This window comes from Notolabrus celidotus, chromosome 4, assembly GCF_009762535.1.
Source record: "Notolabrus celidotus isolate fNotCel1 chromosome 4, fNotCel1.pri, whole genome shotgun sequence".
Classification (NCBI taxonomy): domain Eukaryota; kingdom Metazoa; phylum Chordata; class Actinopteri; order Labriformes; family Labridae; genus Notolabrus; species Notolabrus celidotus.
This window is the reverse complement of record NC_048275.1, coordinates 20,927,464-20,949,274: the sequence shown is the minus strand read 5'-3', so window position 1 is coordinate 20,949,274 and position 21,811 is coordinate 20,927,464. Positions and strand designations below refer to the sequence as shown.

Sequence of the window (21,811 nt, the reverse complement as noted above, 5' to 3'; positions counted from 1 at the left end):
TATACACGGCTGCTCACAGACCTGCGTTACTTCAACCCTCTGAATTTGATCCAGAATCTGATCCTGACGGAGAGGCGCCTGCAGCAGGACCTTTCTGAACAATTGGTCACAGATTTTGTGTTTCTTGTTGTTTTATTTATCAGTATGTAGACGTGTGTCTTGGTACACAGCTGACGTGAGGAGTAAAACCGACCTTTGTGTTTATTAAGACAGCCTACAATTAGCATGCCTCCCTCCTAAGCTCCTTGATAGCACAAATGTGTGCAGGTAATGAAAAACGGAGGAGGAGTTGAGTTATATTTTATACAGTCTATGGGCTGAACAAGCTCCGAGCTCTGACTCCGATACAGACCGGATGTCGTTGTGACGTATGAAAAACACGGAAAACTGAAACGGCTCGTTTCAGCACACATTTACAGAAAGGTGGAGAAATCAGAACAGGGGCAGAATGGATTTTTTTCATTTTCGGGGGGTTTGTAGACATGCCAGGGACACATATTTCAGGTAGAGAACCATTAAAAGATTGATTTTGCATGATATGTCACCTTTAATGCTCAACGTGTTCACGAACCAGCTCGTCATCCCTACAGCGTCTGGACGGACACTACAGTACATACATTTTCTGTAGGACTTACTAAATGTCATTAATTATTTTGGTTTCTCTTTACAGAAACAAACTAGCTTTTAGCTTGAAGACTAATTGAGAATCTGAATTAAGTGCAGTCTCATTGGAAAGATTAAAAGTTATGGTATGTTTCAAGCAAAAATGCAACAACTGTTTCTGATCACAGCTTCTCAAAACTGACTCTCTTGTGATCAAAAGCTGAATATCCTCCAGGTTCAGACTGCTGATAGTTCTTAACGAGAGACTTGGGACATTACTAAGGACTTTCGGAGTCTAGAAAGGCACTTCTTTTGCCATTTCCAACACTTTGTTGACATAATTTATTCATTGTGAAAATATGATAATATGAGGCTGAAACTCATGATTGTTTCAGTGTGTGTTTCTTGAATAATCAATGTTTTTTGCCATCGACATAACAGGAAATGCTGAAAAACATCATCAACAAACAAACGTCAGGATCTCACAAAGTCCAAGACGATATTATGTTGTGTCTACTATTTAGGATATTTATTTAACTGCACTCGCTGCACTCTGCTGTCATTGAACTAGAGCAGCATGCAGTCTAAATCTTTTACACCAGTGTGAGTGTTTTGAAGGGTCATTTCACTGCCGGCTCATCAGGATGAGTTAAATCTGGAGGTCATACTGATGTTACACTTTCTGTCTCTAGTGTGCTTTAGCCTGGACATCACCGTCTGTCTGCTCTGAGTGAATTTCTTCTCTACCCCCAAAGCAATCAATGTGATTCTGCCATATTATATGTTTCCAACCTTCTTAGTGTAAATATTGGACCACATACACACTCACACTGGAGAATCCCTCCAGGGACTATTGAACATGAGAAGTGTGCGTCTGTCTTGAGAGTGGGCAGGGAATTGGGACTCTGTATGTGCATTGACGCGCTGACTCTGTGTAAATCTCTTTGAGCAGACCGGCTGCATGCCCCTGTAGTCTCCCATGCCTCATCCACACTCCAGCTCTGTAACTCATGTCAGGAGCTCACACTCTGCTTCGTATTGATAATGCAGTCTTATCTGTGTGGGTACACACAGCTGAGCTTCAATAAATGTAATTCATGCTACATTAATTTTCTATAACATTGCATCAGCAGTGATTTCCCCCGTCATCAGGCCCTGCATTGATTTTATAGTTCCTCTGGATGGAAGTAGTTTATATAGAGCCAGTGCACTCTGTGGGTTTGTCTTCAGACAGTGGATTGGAGTTTTTGTGTGGTCTGGCGGTGTGTGAATGGAAATGAATCTGATCATTTGCTGCTGGAGTCAGGAAGAATGGCTGCCAGCTATAGAGAGATGGAGAGATCATTAGCCAGCTCCAGTTATCATCACCGCACACATCTAATCAAACATTGTCGGAGCTGTATTTATATAATCTGTTTCACATTGAAAAGAGAAACCGTTAGTTTGGCCGGTAACTGACTGAGCTCTGGCAGGTCTCTGTTCTCTGAAAATCTACAGGCTTACATGCTGATAAATGTAAGATGAATTTTTAGTGTGATTTGTGTGATTTCCTGTTGTGCTCTCTGCCAGTAAATAAGTCGCTGACATTTATCAAGTACAGATAGCATCTACCCAGTTAGATCATTATTTACATAAAAACATACTCTAGAGCCGTAAACTGGCCTTTGAGGTTAGTTTCTTGTGATTAACATCAACGACACAACATGTGACCTAAGAGACTGTGGGTAATCCAGAAGTCGAGAAGATGAAATATGAACACAAGGTGCATATGTGTGTTTATATGTGTACATATATTTCTATTTATTTTATTACTTCTCTTCGTTTATTTTGTCATTTAAAATCATTTCTCAACTAACATTTTCTTCAGGTGTTTTCTATTAATTTATTTATCTGTTTTTTATTTTTCATATTATCAATTTTATTTTATTTCATTTCACATGTCTGAGCCCCTGTTTGATTGTATTTGTTTTGTCTTGCTGTTACATTACAAAAGTTACCAATTAAAATATTTAAAAAAAATATATATATATATATGAACACAAGAAATATGAAATAACAAGGAGTTATAAATCAGTCAATCAAAACACTTCCCCGTCATGTAGTTGCACCACACATCTGCACAAAACTGCACACACATACTTTTTTAAAGGAGATATTTGGAACTTCTTTTAAAAAAAATTTGACTTCCTACCCTCTTCTGGGTGTTTATAAAAGCAAACTTAAGACTTTTAAACCTGGATTGCATTATTACTTGTATGACCATTGTCAATTTTATTAATTTTATTTTTATTCTATCTTGTTCTATCTTCTTCTTTTTGTAGATTATTTTATTTATTTTACTTTCTGTCTTTCTTTTTATTGATTGATTTTTGTTTAATTTATTTAATTTTTTACTTTTAAGTATTCCACATCATCAACCAATCAATCAATCAATTAGACTTTATTTATAAGCGCTTTTCATACAATGGCATTGTAACACAAAGTGCTGTACATAAAAACAACCAAAAATAGAATAAATTAAGAAAAATATCACCAAAATAAAATACATTTCTTAAATAATAAAACTAAAATATTAAACTATTAAAAGTACATAAGATGCTATACTTAAAATAAATAAATGAGTACATAAATTAAAAAAAAGTACAATAAAAGGGACTAAAATTTGAAATGGATAATAATAAATAAATTAAACTGTTAAGAACTGTTATCATGTTCCTTTATCTTGTCTCAGCCTTGTATCATTTTATCCTGCTTTTTTTTTCTGTCTCTGTTCTTTTGTGAAGCACTCAGGGTTGCATGCTTGAATATATGAAAGGTGCTATATAAATAAAAATGAGTTGAGTTGAGTATTTTATCTTAACTTCAGGATTCAGCTTCTTTCTCGTATGCATTTCAGACAACATTTGGCAAATCAGGTTTCAGGCAGTGTCCTGAGTTAACCTGTTCAATACATTTCACTTAAAATATGTTTGTGAAAGGCAAGGGGATGCAGCGTGGTAGAGTGTGCAGGGAGAGAAGGACTGACTGCATATTTTCTTCATGAATAAAATCAAGATTATCAACAATAAGAACCTACTCTGTACTATCATTAACACGCCCACCTCTCCGGGTAATTTCTGTGACCGGTCAGCTGAGGACAAATACACAATCCAATGAGTATTTTTAGAATACTACTACAAAAAAATATATCATATCCTAGGCGATATAATACTTCTCATCCTCACTTTCTCGTTTTATGTTCTGCAGTGCCAGAGCGCCATCTGTACACGTTCATTGATCAGCCCTCTCTGGTGAGGGATAAGAGACAGAATCAAAGATGGAAAAGGAAAAAGAGAATCTGGCGTCAGGTTTGCGAGGCCCCCCCCACCCATCCTGCAGATCAGTTTCCAAGTCATCGAGCGTCCATTCCACAGTGTGCAAACCAATCCCTCTCCTCTGACCCCACAGTGAAACTTAACACAGTGGAGACCAGACCCAGGCGTCTGAAAACTAGCACCACTTACAAGGATGAGGTTTATGGTCAGACTGAGCCGTCCTTCCTTTTCCTGCAGCTGTAAACCTTCTTGCATGATGTGCTGCATAATGCCCCGGTTTAGTCACCACTTGGAGAAAAACAATAAAAGACATTCCAAGAAACTGCGGGAAGCCTTTAATCTCACGGTCTTTTCCTGCTTCGAGCCCATAAACGGATGATCGATGTGCTGATCCATTCAACCCCTTTTTTCCTTTTTCGCCCACTGAAAGTAAACAAAACATATTTCAAACATATCATCAAAAAGCGTTTTATTGTAACATCACGTCATCTGTAGTCAACGGGTTTGAATACATCCCATCCACTCACTGAATGTTGGCAGGTTCAGCTCCGGCTGACTAAGCTTGGTTACTGGTTTATGAATGAGGAATCTTTCTCTGGCAGGGAGCAATCACTTTATCATCGCGAGCTGAGGACTGTGTGGTCTCTGTGAGCCGGCTGAAGTCGTGCTGGCTTCGTCACAGGTGGTTGAGGTTCATGATTTGAAACATTGACTTGGCTCTGCTGCCTCCTGCATGGAGGTCCTGTCTGGGATAACCCATGCTGTCACCATCATGCAGCTTTTTTGTAGTTTATGATGGTTGGAGATTAATTGTTGAGCTTTAACTTCAGCCTTAAACTTAATGGGAAAGACTTTAACAGAGGAACCATTTTTATTGTGTTATGATAACCTGCTTGTAAAGGCAGATACCTCTACTCCAACCCTTAGTGGTAAAACTTGTTGATAGCTGTTCATAGATGAAAAATAGTGACACAAGTCAATTCTACACTTAAGTGTACCCCTTTTTTGTTTGTGTAAGATAGACTGTTGCTTCCAGCTTGTCAAAATTCTCTTACACTTGGGGTCAATACATTCTTGATCAGTGTTCCTTAAAGCCCAACCTCCTGAAATTTTGTTTTTTTTGCACACCAAAATATATTCAGTTTACTGCCGTAGAGGAGTGAAAAGACCAATAAGAAGCTTGAGTGAGGATATTTATTGATTAATTGACATCATTTGTGTTGCTCTTGTTGAAAAGATAGTATATCATATTTTTTTCTCTTCACTGGGTCCAACACTACACTCACTCCAAAACTGGTTGGTATGCTGTTGTATGTTTATCAATGACATGGGAAAAATACATTTTCACTTAAAAAAAACAAATATGTTTTGAGCTTTTTGCCTTTATTTTGATAGGACAGGTTGAGAGAGACAGGAAATGAGGGAAGAGGCACCAGATCCAGCATCAAGTCATGCCAGGACCAGGGATCATTCATACAACCAGTATAACCAGGACTGTACACCGAAAAAACTCAAAATCTTACCAAGTGAAATTGTCTCATTTTTAGTCAAAATGTCTTATCCCACTTGATTTAAGATACATTTACTTAACAAGTACCATTTGAGCAAGATAGATAGAGGGACTTGTTTTAAAACAATGCATCTTAAATATCTTGTTAAGTCAAACAATCTGAAATGATCTTGCTTTGAGTTTAAATTTCATACATTTTTCAAGCTGAGATCTTATTTGTAGAAGATGGATAATCTTGATTTAAGACAAACACTTTACTTGATTTAAGTAAATGCATTTTATTGGAGAATCTATCAGAAAACAGCTCCATTGATAAAAGAAAGAAAGAAAGAAAAGGTTTTTTTTTTAAGGGTGGGTTACAGTTTTCAGGCACTGTTTCTTCTAAATCAGATAAAAATATACATCCTCAAACTACATGCACACAATGAAACACCTACTTTTGAGATAAAATATTTTTTTGAGTGAAAAAATACTAATTCTTAGCATTACTGGCTTATTCTGAGACACTAAGCTTTAAAATACTGCTTATTGCTTAAAATAATTTTTCCCTGCTAATTTTTAGATCAGTTTTCCAAATATTGTGTCTTATTTTAAGAAATCGTACCAAGCTAATTTTAACTTGTTCTATTGGCAGATAAAAGTAGGTAAAAGTACCTTGAAATAAGTTTTTTCCTTTTTTTTGGAGGGGCATTTTTTCCAATGTAGCCTCTGTACATGGGGAGCCTGCTCTGCCAACTGAACTTTACTGGCAACCCAAAAAATGTCACTTTTATTTAAAAAAAAAAAAAAAAAAAAGCAGTAAAGGGTGTGTTTGTGTGTGTCTGTGTGTGTGTGGTTAAGATGTGTTTTATAGATGTGTTTCTTCTTTTCATCGGAGCACTGATTGGTTCTTTCAAAGCGTGCTTAGAGGCACATTTGTCTAAATGTAAAGGGACATTGTGATTGATGAAATGCCATGCAACCAAAGGACTACGAACAATATGTATTTTCAGTAGATTACATATGGCTGCAAAGGAAATGTGGTGTTATGATCTTACCAAAAATAACACCTGAGTTTGCCCTCCAAGAGACCTACTCACTGCCTCTCTGTTGAGGTCTGACTACAGCAGCAATCCCCTGTTTTCCTTGAGGCCACGAGTTTAAGCACATGGTCATGACTTTTCTCCTTCACTGAACTGTAAGACTTAGGCTGCTTTCCAAACAGGACTCAGGTTAAGAGGGTTGGAGCTCCTCTCCAAGGAGGAATTTGGCAAAGAAAGCTTTTGAGGAAGTTCAACTGAGCATGCTTTTATATTGAGCTTCACATTTAACTTCCTTATTATCCACACTACATAACTCAAATGCTTGTACTTTGTATCCAGCTGGGTTCTGTTGAGAATGAGATGGATGTTTCTAATTTAAAAGATGCAAATTGATTTCCAAGAAGAGAATAGGACTTATGATGCTGCTTATACACTATCACACCTCCATTACAATGTAGGATGCTGTTAAAATAAATGTTTTCAATGATTTATCAGAGTATAACACATCTGTGGACAAATCAATTTACATTAGAACTGGCTTAAGGTTCTGAAAAACAGAACATCACATTAAAGCTAGAGTTGGTAGTCATGGGAAACTAGCATGAATTTGAATGTAGCATTTCCTCAGGACTCCGTCTAACCCCTCCCCATCTCACCTCAGAGCTCCTCCAAAACGATGCCCTCGCTCACATGCACGAGCACTGCTGCTTCGCGACCATATGATGTTGACTGATTCAAAACCGGTCCTCAGCACATCGTTTGTGTTTTGCATTACGTCAACTCATGTTTCACTCAGCGGTAAGAAAACACCAAAACATTATCATAGTGAAAGTTAAAACACAAACAAACATGAAAGGTATGTGCAGGAGGCAGGCAGAATGGCAGGACGGGATTTGATTGGTTTCATAGTTTGGCTGCCAAAGGTGAGGATTGGTTGGAATGTTCCCAGGTTTACTCCGGCTGTAGATAGCAGCTTTTATTTTGCTCTTTTTAAAGGACACATTATGTATTGATTGCCATCGGGACATAAAGATCATTTCAACCAGTATAACAAAAAGTGTATCTGAATCTGACTACCAACCCATGCTTTAAAGAGAATAGTGTCACAGCAGATAGTGAAATCTAGAGAGGAAATTAAATCCTTAGGAAAATAAGATATCATTTACTTAACTTAAGATGTAACTTCATAATGTGTATGCAAATTATAAGTCTTGAGTAAATAAGTGAGAAGTGCATTAAAGTGAAGTGCAGACAGCTCTTAGTTTTCTATTCTGCTCAATCAGGCTGTTGTTTTCCTGGAGTCTGCAGACTCTCTTTAGTTTCCTAGCAGGTTGTATCTTGCTGATAACATTTACTGTATGATTTGCCCTCCTTGTTGAGAAGTGATAAAACCATTTTTATACAATCAGCTTTAAGCCAAAACGAGAGCAGACGTGGGTGTGGCAGGAAGTTAAGGAGGCGGGAGACGCTGCTGCTGTCATTTCTGTAAACTCTCCTATACTGTTAAGCATCCTCGTATTGAATATTCGAACACTGAAAAGTAGGTTCTGAGGTTGCATCCTTTATATCCCCGAGAGCCTGTTGTCATTTTTTATCCTACTGTTACCCTGCATCTGAGGATTCTCAGTTTCAGGAATCCAAATCGTATGTGTAGGGAAACTGGAACATCCCTCTTAGTTACCTTAACTACTGCCATAGCAGCCACAATCGCTGCAACAACTGTTGATCATAATGCTAAATGAGACAAATTACATTTAGTACTTCCTGCCAAGTCAGCTGCCCCCTCTCTTCTCACGCAGCCTTACGCCTTTATAGTTTGAAAACTTCTGTTCTAGATTATCACACAGGTGGGATCCTGCTGTGCCAGCTGAATAATAGAAGTCCCTTTTAAGTCGGGCACTGCCCAGTTTTTATTTGACAGCAGACATTACTCAGCGTTCTTTGAAAATGTTTCTTAGGTTTCAGACTTGGCTTTCTGTAACTTTATCAGATCTGAGCTGATACCCAGAACTGAGCACTGAGGTAAAGTGAGCTTTGGGCTGGAGACAGCAAAATCAAATGAAAGCTTCCATGCTACAACGTTCAGTACATTTACTGAATTCATGTGCACATAACACTGAGACGTTGATGCACTCTATTGTTTCTTCTAGGGAACAAACTGTTTATCACAAGAGATCAAAAATATGATATTCAAAAGGAGTGAAAAGCAGAGAGAGCCTGTCCTTCCCAGCATGCAGCCACTCATAAGACGCTCATAAGACGCTCATATGGAACATGAAAGGTGTGAAGATGCCTAAAAGCCTCCAAGTGTTGGAGGATGTGGTTCGGGCCGGTGATAAGGTATCTGATGACCTTCTTTACGAAGGACTTTGATCTTTCACAGCAGCCACAAGTAAGAAGAAGAGAGCTTGTTTTTCCTCCATCAGACACAAAAACACACGCTGTCATCCATTTTCATGCTGAATTGAAACGTAGTATTTGCCCAGTCAGAAGAATATCAGTTTCTATTTGGGTGTCAGGAAAAACAACACAGAGGAAGACATTTGCAGACAATAATATAATAATGAAGTCCAGCTTGTTGTGCGTTCATATTCTGTAGCACCACATACATGTAACTCTCTCTGAGCCTGTGCCAGGCTGCTGTTATTATTTATTGATCTGATGATCCACTTCACGAGGAGGATATCATTACCACTTTCCCGTAATGAAGATGTGAGACAGTGTAGGAGGTCCCAGTTTTTATTTCTATCTCATCAAACTCTCGTGCCTGTCCCTGTCCCTGACCTGCTGCCTGATGAGGGATTTGGTCATGTAGAGTTTGGCTTGTGGTTTGATGCTTTCCGTCACATGTTTCTTCTTCACAAGGATTTTATTCACAGCAAGATTTACTTAGTTACGAGCCGTATTGAAAGTCTGGTAGAAGTGGCAGTGATCTTAATGACCTGCACAGCACCTGATTGTAGGTACTGGTCCAGGAACTCCCTCTGTGTTTCAACAACTGTGTAAACTCCACAAACACCGTTACGTTCAACCGAAAGTCCCAGGAACTTTGAAAAGTACTACGCCTCAAGCAGGGGCTTTTTAGGGGGGAGATAACTACCCCTGAACTAAATTTAGACCCTGGTTCCTCCGGTTTAGTTCAGAGGTAGAGTTCCTAGTTCTGGGGTAAAGTTCCTGCGGTGGAAAAACGCCTATTGTATCTACAGACAGTTATTAACTTAAAATCTTTGAGATTACAATTGAAAACATTTTACATTATCTGCAAATTCAGCTGATCTAGGTGTCAGGTATGGAAAGGTCTGCCAAATGAGCCACTTAAAGAATTCTGCAGGCTTTACAGCCACTGTTTCTCTTCTGGTTATATATCAGGACCTTCCTCTTACCTTTGCATCCAGTTGACCCAGCAGATTAATCAACACTGTACTGTAACTCTCCCTCTGTGTGTGTCTGTGGATGACCCTGTTACAGTATCTCATGACCCAGAAATCATGATGGAGAAACAGCCTCTGGTTAAGATGTTTATTTCCACAGAGTCATGACTTTGTGATCCTGAAAGTGTGTCACCCTTTGACTTACCACAGCAACCACTTCTGTCAAGCATTACTCACCTTTTAACTCGATATGAAAGCATTGAGCAGATAACTCCCTCGGGATGGCTATGTGTCGCTCTCTGGCATATGCTAAATAGGACAGGTTGACATGTTGACATGTCGCACTGTGGCTCAGCTGCTGATACATTCAAAAGCAGAAGTGCAGCTGTTCGCCTGCTTCCGTGTTAACATGAAGACACGTGTGTGTGTGTGTGTGTGTGTGTGTGTGTGTGTGTGTGTGTGTGTGTGTGTGTGTGTGTGTGTGTGTGTGTGTGTGTGTGTGTGTGTGTGTGTGTGTGTGTGTGTGTGTGTGTGTTTGCTTCTGCCTGTGTGCATGGACATTTGTTGTCATGTGTCGTGCTCAGTTGACAGCCAGTGGGAATGGCAGGTGTCATACATGCGGGCCTCCTTGCAGTTACGTTTTACAAGGGCTTTTGTAAGTGTGAGGTTGCTGTTCCTGCTGTCAGCAGCCCGTTGTTACCAGCCCTGACCCCGGCCTGCGGAGTCAGTCTCGCTGAGCTTTAGATCTATTGTTGTAGGACTGTGTGTCTCTGTAGCTAAGCAGCAGTTGGCACACAGCCACAGTGAGCTCTGTGTCATGCAGAGTTGCAGAGGCTGAGAGCTTAGTCAGAAACTCACACCCATACATTTCACGTGTTTTTAAGGATGCCAATATTGAAGAAATTCAGTAACATTTTAAATGATTTTAGATGAAACAAAATGCACAGTTTAAGCCTCATTAACCCTCCTGTTATGTTGCAGGTCAAATTGACCCTTTTAAAAGTCTATTTTAGGCAATATATGCCTTCCAAACCAGCTAAATGCAGCATAAAAATCTGGGCAGCATGTAACAGAAGAGGTGTTATGATGATTAGTAATGGAATTAAAAATTAGATTAAAAATATGTTTATTGGGATTTTTTGGGGTTCTGACACTTTTGGATACTTGACAATGCCCCGGGTCAAATTGACCCAGGAACATAATTGCTGTTCCAGAGAAACGAACATAACAGGAGAGTTAAGTAAACCAAAGTGACTCTAGTAACAGACATGAGGTCTGCAGAGGCAAATTCTGTCTTGTTTGAATTCTTGGTAACAGCAGAGTTGCATCTAAAGACAATTCAGCACCACAGATGTGTTTTTAACAACAGGGCCCACTGACTCAGACCCGTATGTGTCTGCTGGTCTCCTGTGTCTGGATCCATAACTTTTAATCAATCCCTTGCAAGTCAGCCAACAGCTCCCCAGACACTGCTGACTGTGTGCACATGTAAGTGGAGGATTTTACACGCACACAGTCTAAATCAGTTTTAGTATGCACTGGCAATGTGGCGTGCGTGTAAGTATGTAGGATTAACCCCTTCTGTCAGGGGAACAGGTGGAGCTCAGGCTTATGTCCAGTTTTGATGAAGTTTGAACACGCCCTTCTTCACCTCCCCATTCTTGCTGCACACTCTCCCTGCTCCTCTTGTTTTACATTTCTTGCTTCTCTCTATTCTAAAGAAAACCTCCTTCGTACACCCTGATCTTGCTTTCCTCTCACATTGAAAAGCTTTAAGCTCACAGGAGGTTGCTGGATTACCTATTTGAATTGCTTGTGCTAACTTCACTTTGTCGAACCTTAAATCCCTGTTCTCCCTCTCGCGGTGCCTGTGATGAAGCTGTATCAGTCAGTGGTTTGAGACACTGAATATAGATCTATTGTTAACACAATGCTAACACTTTTAGAGCGAGACATCTGGATGTGATTTCTGACTCAAAGTGTTACTTCAGGTGTAAGGCTGTTAAACTGTTCAAGTGTAAATCTCCTCACTGTATGTTTTGTGCTTGTGTAGGCTCACCTTTCCTCAAATAATCTGCAAAAACAAAATTTAACTCAACAAAGGCTAGATGGGAAACTTCACCATCACTCACGGGGTATCAAAAGTGGTGGATCCAGCACTTGATAGAGTACACTCTTGGTTTCAGAGTTCAGCACATTCAATATTTGGTTGTAAGTGTTCTCCCCTCAGGACGTCACGAGGCATGTCGACAGGAGGTGTGATTGGTTGACTGTTCAGAGAGATTGGTGCAGAAGTGCAGGCAACACATTGTGACTGGAGTGTCTTAAAACCTGTAGTGCATTATGCTTTTCATAAATTGTATTGTGCACACAATGGTTACAGTTACACCCGGACATTTGTGAGATACATTTATTTATTTTGCGGTAGAAAGTCAGATGAGTCTATAGACACATTTTCATGCCTGTCCATAGAGAGGTAAAGTGGAGCCAGTACTTCCAGGTTCTGTTCTAGAGGTAAGAAAGCCTTCATCAAATACCATCAACTTGTCAAAGTGAAGCCTAAATATCTACTCTGACTGTCAATGAAATCTTGCGCTGATGATGTCATTAATCCTTGATTCAGTGATTGCCTGATCTCCTGTCTCTCTGTAGCTGGCCTGACTATATAGTTTCACCTATGTCCTGTCTGATAACATAGAGAAAGTGGGGTTTATGACCTTTTCCACAGCTAGTCGGTAGGAGGAGAGCCAGATGTTTTGGCTTCACTATTGCAGAGCTGTTACACAATCCATCGTTCAATGAAATTTCCATGGTTAAATAAAGGTTAACATCAAATTCTAACAAAAGTTTTGAAACAAGGTATTTTGCATCTTTGAAATTCACAAAGTTAAAGTAGAGTATATCACATGATACCGACAATGCAAATCATCGGATGAGTTGAAATGCAGGGTGTACTGTTCATTTTTGATACTTATGCAAACATTGCCTTCATCCATACTGAAGAAAGCTTCTGTCTGACGTTACATCTGAAGTATTTACTTGGAAAGCCTCTGCCTGAACTTCTCCCACTCAGCCTGATGGGACTGTATCTGCATCTGATCCTCAGTACTCAGTGAGAGAATCCAGGAACAAAGCCCTCCATTCCCACTCATCATCAAAACACTTAACTTCCCATGCTTTATTCATGAGTCGGTTTTAAATTCTCTTAACAGAAAGGCACTCTGGGAATTGTAGGAGACATTTTGAGTGTCATATTAAGGCGAGACTTCCTGGAAGTAAAGTGATGTTTATGTTTTTATGTCCTACACTTGCATGATAGATAGCATAGCATATTTATATAAGGCTCCTTTTATCAAGAGGGTGGGTGAAGGAAGGTCAGACCAAAACCCAAAATGTTCAAATTCACACGGGATCTTCTTCAGCTTGGTGTTACAGGAAGTTCATCCTCCACTTTTTCTCATGCTTTTTTTCCTCATACATGACCAGTTTCCTCTGCTCCTTTCTGTGGTTTTCTTTAACATGGACTTGTTTGTCTCTGAAGTCAATTTTTACAGACACCCACCTCACTCTTCAAAAAGAACAAGTCACATTTCCTTCCAACCTAGCTCAGTCATGTCCCCGATGTTCTGATGAAAGCCTGTTTTTGGAAACTTCTTTGGGAGGTTGAAGTGTGTGTGTGGGTGATTTTGCATTTATACCTGCTGAGCAATTCAAAGTGGTTCTGTCATCGTTGTGAATATCAAGCTTAAAGGGATAGTTAAGTCCTCTTGGTGTAACACTGGCTATTAAATGATCTGCTGAAGGTCATTAGGCTGAAATGATGTTGTCTGACAAGGCCAGAAGTAATTAGTGAAATTAAAAGGAGTTAACTTGTGAGTTGACATAATTCATTTGCAGTGAGACACATAAGGATTCAAGATAGGGATGCACCGAAAATTCATCCACTGAAAACCGAAAATGCACTTTTGGGCCGAAAAGACTTTTATCACCGAAACAACACGGCAGAAACAGAATTTTGTGATGACGCAAGTAAAAAACGCGACCAGTATGCGCTTGTCTGGATAAGGGCCAACATGTCTGCATCATTATTCCTTTAATTGCAGCACTAAAGCGTCTTCTAAGCAAAGAGGTTGAGACGGACCACGGAGTGAAAACAAAGAAGAGTACACTCTTAGAGTCTGTCAGCACACGTTTCACTGAGATCTATTCGGATCCTCTGCACTTCATCGCCACTGTACTTGATCCACGTTATAAAGATCATTACTTGGATGTGGGAATAAAGCAGCGCGCTCAAGAAATGATCCAGGCCGCGATGGATTCGGAGATTCCGCTTGGAGACGGAGAAGCGCACAGCACAGGAGAAGGAGAATAGAGTGCAGAAACAACCTCGTTGACTGATATGTTCAATGAGATCCTTGGTTTTAGTGAGGTTAGCACACAGTCAGCCTTAAATCCAATGGTAAGGGAGACTGGGGACAGTTGTAACATTTTTGACATTTCTGTTTATAACTTTGAGCTCTTTTAACCCAGTGTGTCCAAACTGCTATACAAACTAGCTTCAAGTGTCTGCTAATAAATGGCCTAGAAAATGTCTGTGCAACACAAACAGAAAATTCATGTCTTAATCTCAAATCCAAGGAGTGAAATGTTATAGCTGTCCCTGGTCTCCCTTCTAATAATTTACTTTGGTGTTTCTGTTTTCGGCCTTGGTTTCCTCATTTTCGGTTTCGGCCAAGAATTTTAATTTCGGTGCATCCCTAATTCAAGATCAAGAAGTTGCCCCAAAAACTAGTGATATTTTGTTTTCATGAGATATGAGCAACATCCACTTTCCAAAGCTTCAATATGAACTGAAATATCTGGAATTTCTCTTTCTAATAGCTGCTTTTTCTTAGACTAGCGTGATTAAACACACTAACGTTTGTGTCAATCCTCTCTTTTTCAATCTGCAGGACAAGTGGCGTTGCTGTGAGCGACAGACTCATGAAGCATGAGAGGGTGGAGCTGAGGCTTAGCTGACCCTTCCCCTTCCTTCTCCTCCTTTCCCCCCCCGTGCTCCATTCGATCAGCACCTTCCCCCCTCCTCTCCCCTCTTTTTCCCTTCCTGCCTCCGCCCTGGATTTGGATATCTTCCATCTTGCCTCCCCTCCTCCTGTAAGCCGGTATCAGCCCTGCCCAATGTACTCCCCAGAGCAGGAAAACATCTCCACCACCGCCTCCACCAAAGTGCCAGTGAAGTATGGAGAGCTCATTGTGCTGGGGTAAGCAAAAAAAGTGACCTGCATCAATTGAATAACCGGAAATGTATTGATTTAGAAAAAAATGTTCCAACAAACATTCTAAAAAACGTACATACCTGCTCAACCCTAAATATAAGACAAACTCACTTTCACTCAACAGAAACATGATGACATTGTTTATCTTGCTTAACTGTTCCGTCTGTGGTTTGTGTTGGCCGTGATTGGTTGTTCTGGTCATGGTTTGATCAATGTGTCAGGGCTGATAATGGCTGGATGATGTCAGTGGTTTGCTGTTCTAGCTCAGTATGACCATTGTTTCCAACACTCTCAGTGTCTAAAAGGCGCGGTTTGAACCACATGCATTACCTCTCCGACCTGAAAGTGTAACCCATTGTCGTGTATTTGCCCATTTCAGTTCTTTTGCTGTTTGCTCTTAAGAGGTTTACCAAATTCACCTTGTTGACATATTTCTGACAGTTTGCAATTTGGCGGTTGTTGCTTTTTAAGAATCTCCCAAGGAGGGGGGTAGGTTGTAGTTTGTTTGCAATACAGGCTGATATGACCCTAAGTACTTCTGGTACAACCTCTGCATCAAGTGATGGCAGGAAAAACAACAAATGTTCATAGCTTCATTAAGCTTTTCTGAGGACACAGAGACCATTAGCAATGGGCTGGTATTTTTTAACTGCTAACCTTACTCGCTTAGATATTAGGATGAAAATCAGCAACAAGAATTATTTTATTATTACATTTTTATTATTGCCTGGCTCCGTTACATTCATTTTCTTTTTCCAAGGGCTATTAATAGGGGTGTAACGATTCATGTACTACATCGATGTATCGATTTATATTCCTATGATCTGACTACCTCAATCTGTGCTCGCCAAGTTGGCCTTCTGGAAGACATATATCTATCTAACAACGTTTTAAAAGGTAATAAATCAATTGTATCGCTACTAGGAAATAACGCATTGGATTTAAGCACGGCAGACTTGATATGGATGTGGGTTTTTTTGCACTTTTAATGATACAGACATTAAACGTTACTCAATACAGGCTGCCTGTGTGTGATGTCATCGCCACGTGCCAGCAGACAACAAAACATAGCATGGCGGATGGCAGAGGAGAAGCCAGCGAGCGAGATATTATCAAGCCCCCGTTACGGTCCAGTGTGTGGAAACACTTTGGCTTTTGCAAATACGGAGATGCTCTGAATAAGTTGTAGGATATGTTAAGTAAAGTAAAGTAAAACGGCAACACAAAAAATCTATACAACCACCTACTAAGGCGTCACACAACGTTTATATCCATAATTAATTGAAAAACTTGATTCCCTTACAATAAACAACAGGAATCTAGGACTGTCCAGTATTAAGGTATTTATTTCACAGTCACACTGGTTGAATTTTTGGCTGAAAAGTTACTGAATCGATTTCAAGTCACTGAATCGTTTTGGATCGTATCGTTCTAAATGAACCTTTTAATCTTATCGGCAACCACGAATCATGATACGACTCGAATCGTTGTTAAAAAGAATCGTTACACCCCTAGCTATTAGCAATGGCTGCATGCGGATGTGCCTCTGGAAGCAAAAGAACAAACCAACAACCAATCACTGCACTGCAGCATGTGGCCTAGTACAGAGCAGCAGAAGATGTAAACAACCAGCAGCATGCATTTGAAAACACATCATTCAGTTTTTTTACAACAGCCACTTTAGAGGATTCAACAGCCCTCATTGCCATCTTGGATAATAACAAACAGACTGTGTCCTGATTTGATAGAACCCTTTCTATTTCTAAATAAAGGACTATGATTGGTCTGGTATATCTCAGATCAGCATTAAATCGTTTAGGATGAAACCGTTCCAGACCAAGCAGCAACCACCTGCCTTGAAATATGAAGCCAATGCTTCAATGCTAAAAACTGCAGGGTCTTGAGTATCCACTTTAGGCTGCCTTTGGAAGTACCATAAGACACATGCACACCCATTCAAAATGGGTCCTCTTTAAAGCAAAAATAAACGTATTCACAGCCTGGTACAAAAAAATGTGGGTCTTAATGAATTATTTTTCTATGCACACAATGTACGAGGGATGGATTTTCTTTTTACATTGTAGCAGTTAGCCAGGAGACCTTAAAGGTGACATATCATGCAAAATCGACTTTTTAATGGTCTACCTGAAATATGTTTCCCTGGCATGTCTACAAACCCCCCGAAAATGACGTTTTGATTTCTCCAACTTTCTGTAAAGTCGTTTCAATTTTCAGTGTTTTTCATACGTCACAACGACATCCGGTCTGAAACCGAAGTCAGAGCTCGGAGCTTTTTCAGCCCATAGACTGTATAAAATACAACTCAACTCCTCCTCCGTTTTTCATTACCTGCACACACGTGTGCTAACAAGGAGCTTAGGAGGGAGGCATGCTAGTTGTAGGCTGTCTTAATAAACACAAAGGTTGGTTTTACTCCCCACGTCTGCAGATTTGAAGATCTAGTGGATGATCTTTATTTTTCATGGAAAAGTGCTAGTGCTTGTTAGCATAGCCACATATCTACATGTTTGTAGCCGTATACCAAGACACACGTCGACATACTGACAAATAAAACAACAAGAAACACAAAATCTGTGACCAATCGTTCAGAAAGGTCCTGCTGCAGGCGCCTCTCCATCAGGATCAGATTCTGGATCAGATTCAGAGGTTTGAGCAGCCGTGTATATTCAGCCAACATGTAAACATTAGATCAACGTGCTGGAGAGCCGAGGCCACATCCACTTCCTGAGGGGGCGTGGTCAGAGAGCTCATTCTCATTTAAAGGCACAGACACAGAAAACAGCCTGTTCGGAGCCGGGCTGAAAAAGAGGGGTTTACAGGCATGCCAAAATCTGATTTCAAAGTGTTTTTTGAGTAATACACTGTAAAGACATGTTTTGGGGACCTCTTAGACCAATATATATTGATGAAAAAGAGCATAATATGTCACCTTTAACTCCTCTTTGCCTCATGTTAAGGCCGTCCAAAAATTAGATTGAGTTAGCATTTTCAATATGGGGACTGTCAATAGGCTTCAAAACAGCACTTCATAAATCAGTGGAGGAAGTCTCTGAGACTACATCCATGTATTATACTGTCCATGTTCTAGACTCACTTGCCAGTGGAAATGAATAAGAGCTGGCTGATGGGTCTGGCAACACCAGGCTACCATTTTGGAACCACTTGGGAACAATTGAAATAGTTATAAAGAGAGAGGCTTATTGTCATGGCAGAGGACCAGTGTCATGAGGGGATTGTGGGAATGTTTCGGGGTCACTTTGATTGATCAGTTAACTTCCGAAGATCTAATACTCCTCCATGAACAAACAACTGTTTCTACTTGACAAGATGAGATCAGTTCTGACCGGACACTCTCATGAACACCTCAGCTGTTTCTACCTCCCCTTTCAGTGTTTTTTGACTCAGTTCCACATACTCAGCTGTAGGAAAAAACCCTCCACCCCACGTCCCCACCCTGTATCTTCAGCATAGCAGACACACACAGACACACACACAATCACAGACATGTTCTCCAATAACAACTGACAGTGAAGTACCTCCTTTATCCGTCTGTCTCCTGTTTATTCCCCAAAGGGCTATTCCAATCCACTCCCTGTCCCAGCCCACTCCACAGAGGAATGCAGATGTCGGAAAGACTCCTTACATGCACACACTTTTTGGTGCGTGTACGTTGAATTCACACACACGTGTACACGCACATTCTGCATGTCTCACTCAGACGCACACAGTTGGTTTCACAGCTGACTCACAGTTTGTTGTTCTGGGTCGTGCAGAATCGGTATTGTCTGGAAAATGGCCGTGGAAATTTTCCTCTGTGGAAAAACGCAACAAGCAGTGAATGCAGTTCCATGCCTTTACAAGGGAGAACCCCTGTTTTCTGTTTTTGCTCTTCTTTTTCCGCTCCTAGTTTTTTATTCTAGGTCAGGCTTTTTATTGTGTCAGGCCAGCTTTTATAAAAAGGTCAACAGGGGCACTTATCCCTGGAAGGCATGAGTAATCACACTCTTTGCTGCAAGTAAGGCTGCTCTGAGGATTTGACACACTAGAACTTTTGTGTTTAGCCTCTAACCCTGACATTTGAACCATTCTTCATCATGGAGACCTACAATATGGACGTGAAGCCTTGAACTACTGTGCCACTCTGGACAACAAGTATACTCTCAATAACCTGTGATTGCTCAATGTGTACAGGTCATGACAACACAGAATACACCTTTTAGTCTGACTCTACTATGACTGGAAGGCATCAGTGAGGGACTGTTGCTGTTTGGATGACGGTGCTACCTGCTCGGCTATACTGCCTACAGACAGTGATATCGCTGGGTGATGGTGCCACAGATGCGCAGTCCTGTTAGTAGCGTTTCTATTAGAATAGGCGACTCGTGCAGAACCATGCGTGCAGAGTCATTATTTTTATTCCTGTTACTGTACGACAGCACAGATTGTAAAGACGGCAGGGCTTCAGGATATTACTGCCTCTTTTGGCCGCTCACCATGTTAAAGTAATGTGTGAAATCTGACACCAGTATTGTCAGCTTTTCACAACTTAAGCGCAAAAGTGATTGGATGTTTACTGGGGGGAAGACTTTCCGCATCCCAGCACGTGGACTCACAGGCACAAACAAACAAAGCCAAGAGTGCATTGAAGATAGTTTTTTTTTTAATTTGTGATCAATTGTTTATTGGTTATTTTACAGTGGCTTTGACATAGCAAGACATTGCATAAGTGATGGTTCAGCCATGTCATTGACCCCCCCTCCACCCCCCACCCCGCATCCTATGGCAGTGTACATAGGGTAGTAATAAAAGAGGATAGGGTCATATGCACCTAAAGAAAAGAGAAAAGAAGAAAGGACCCTAATAGATAGTAAAATAATAATAATAATAATAATAATAATAAAGATAATAATAATGATAATAATAATAATAATAATAATAATAATAATAATTAAAGGTAAAAATATAAATACAATAGTAACAACAAAAATCAATTATTAATCATGATGACATTGATAATAAACCAAGAAAAATACATATATTATTCAATTCCTATCCCTCCCCCATCTTGGTATCCCATTGGCAGTCTGTACATCATCTTAAACAATCACACATATGCGTGCATACACACACACACACACACACACACACACACACACACACACACACGCACACGCACACGCACACACACACACACATATACACATATACACATACATATACATATATATCCATATACACATATACGTACACATATACATATGTACACATATACATACATAGATAGTACATATAAATTCATGAAGAAGAAAACATACATGCATGCATATGTAGTGTGTGTGCAAAACTGAAACTACTGCACTTCACATGCGCATATTGGACCGAGGATGCCATACCAAACAGCCCAATGTCATATTGAGAGTTGTGGCATCTTATTGCACAGAACAAATAAAACAGGAATAGCCAAATTATATTAAATAGTCATTTACTGTTAAAAACTCCATGAAGTAGCTTTAAGTTGCAGCATGGCGCTGTCTTCAATTTGACCTTTTCCTGAAACAAAAAAAGGCACCTTAGATCCTTATACTGAGTTCTTTTAGTTCAACAGGAGAGGCAGTAATGCAGTAAATTATCATTAAGCCAGTCAGAAACATTTTCCTGTTTGTGGTAACTAAACAGCTCAGGTCAGGTAAGCTCCACCTGTTTTGTCAGCAGGCTGAAACATGTGCTTCAATTTAATTGAGACACCTCGGTGACAACAGAGAGGCTCCAAGTGAAAACAAATCTCAACAGAGGATACCATCAACACGTAGCACTCTGTTGTATCTGACCCCCTGCTGCTCCACATCACCATGTTTGAAGCCCAGTAATGCTAAGGGTCTAATCCAGTCGAACGCTGAAACGTCTCTTGGGGACGCTGAGGCGTTCTGGACATGCTTGTGGCATTTTAAAGAAGTGTATGATTCTGTATAAGGTTAACAAATGTGTGTGCAGATGAATATTTATGCTTATGTGTTTTTCACATTCTCTAGCCAGAACTTTTTTACATTGGCAGAATATTATCAATTTCAAAAGCAGTGTATGTTTAACCATAGAGATGTGGATCTCTGTTCCCTCATAAGTTCCTGACCACATCCTGTATTTTCAGTTCGGCACTAGACTTAAAGATCTATTTGTTGTTGTTGTTGTTGTCATCTACATAGCAACGCCAGTTCTGTTATTAAGCACTGGATGTTCAAAAATCATATTTTTACACATTTGTCAGCCTCTGCCTGTACTTTAATTACCCTTTATGTTAACATGTGTAAACAGAGACACATAGTGACTCAGCTGTAAGCAGTAATTACCACCACAGCCTGTCTTTATGTCTTTATAGGTGTGTTTGTGGTAGCTTGTTGCTGCTCACTGAGCTTTAGTTCAGTAGTGTTTTCAGGAGGGAAAAAACACACATGCATGTTGCTAATTTGGGGAATGAAGAATACAGTGTGTGTGCGTGTGTGTGTAACTTTTTCCTGACTCTGGTTCTTCCTGCCCCACTGTGTGAGCAACGTGTATATACAAACACATATGAACAGATGCTAGTTCGTTGCTAACCGTGGGCCTTTTACTGTTTGGAGAATACTTGGATACACATTTGTAAACTCACACTTTTACTGGGACTCATGGGATCTTTGGTTTGAGCTGCCAGCAACATTTT

General features: G+C 40.1%; 1 protein-coding gene across 1 annotated transcript in view; it reads left to right on the top strand.

Annotated features, from left to right (window-relative positions):
* peli1b (pellino E3 ubiquitin protein ligase 1b) overlaps positions 1 to 21,811 on the top strand; it is a 50,505-nt gene that overhangs the window by 14,367 nt on the left and 14,327 nt on the right. The window contains 1 exon segment of the mRNA XM_034682281.1: positions 14,773 to 15,081. Within this exon segment, the coding sequence (XP_034538172.1) occupies positions 14,999 to 15,081 (83 nt within the window). The 5' untranslated portion in view covers positions 14,773 to 14,998.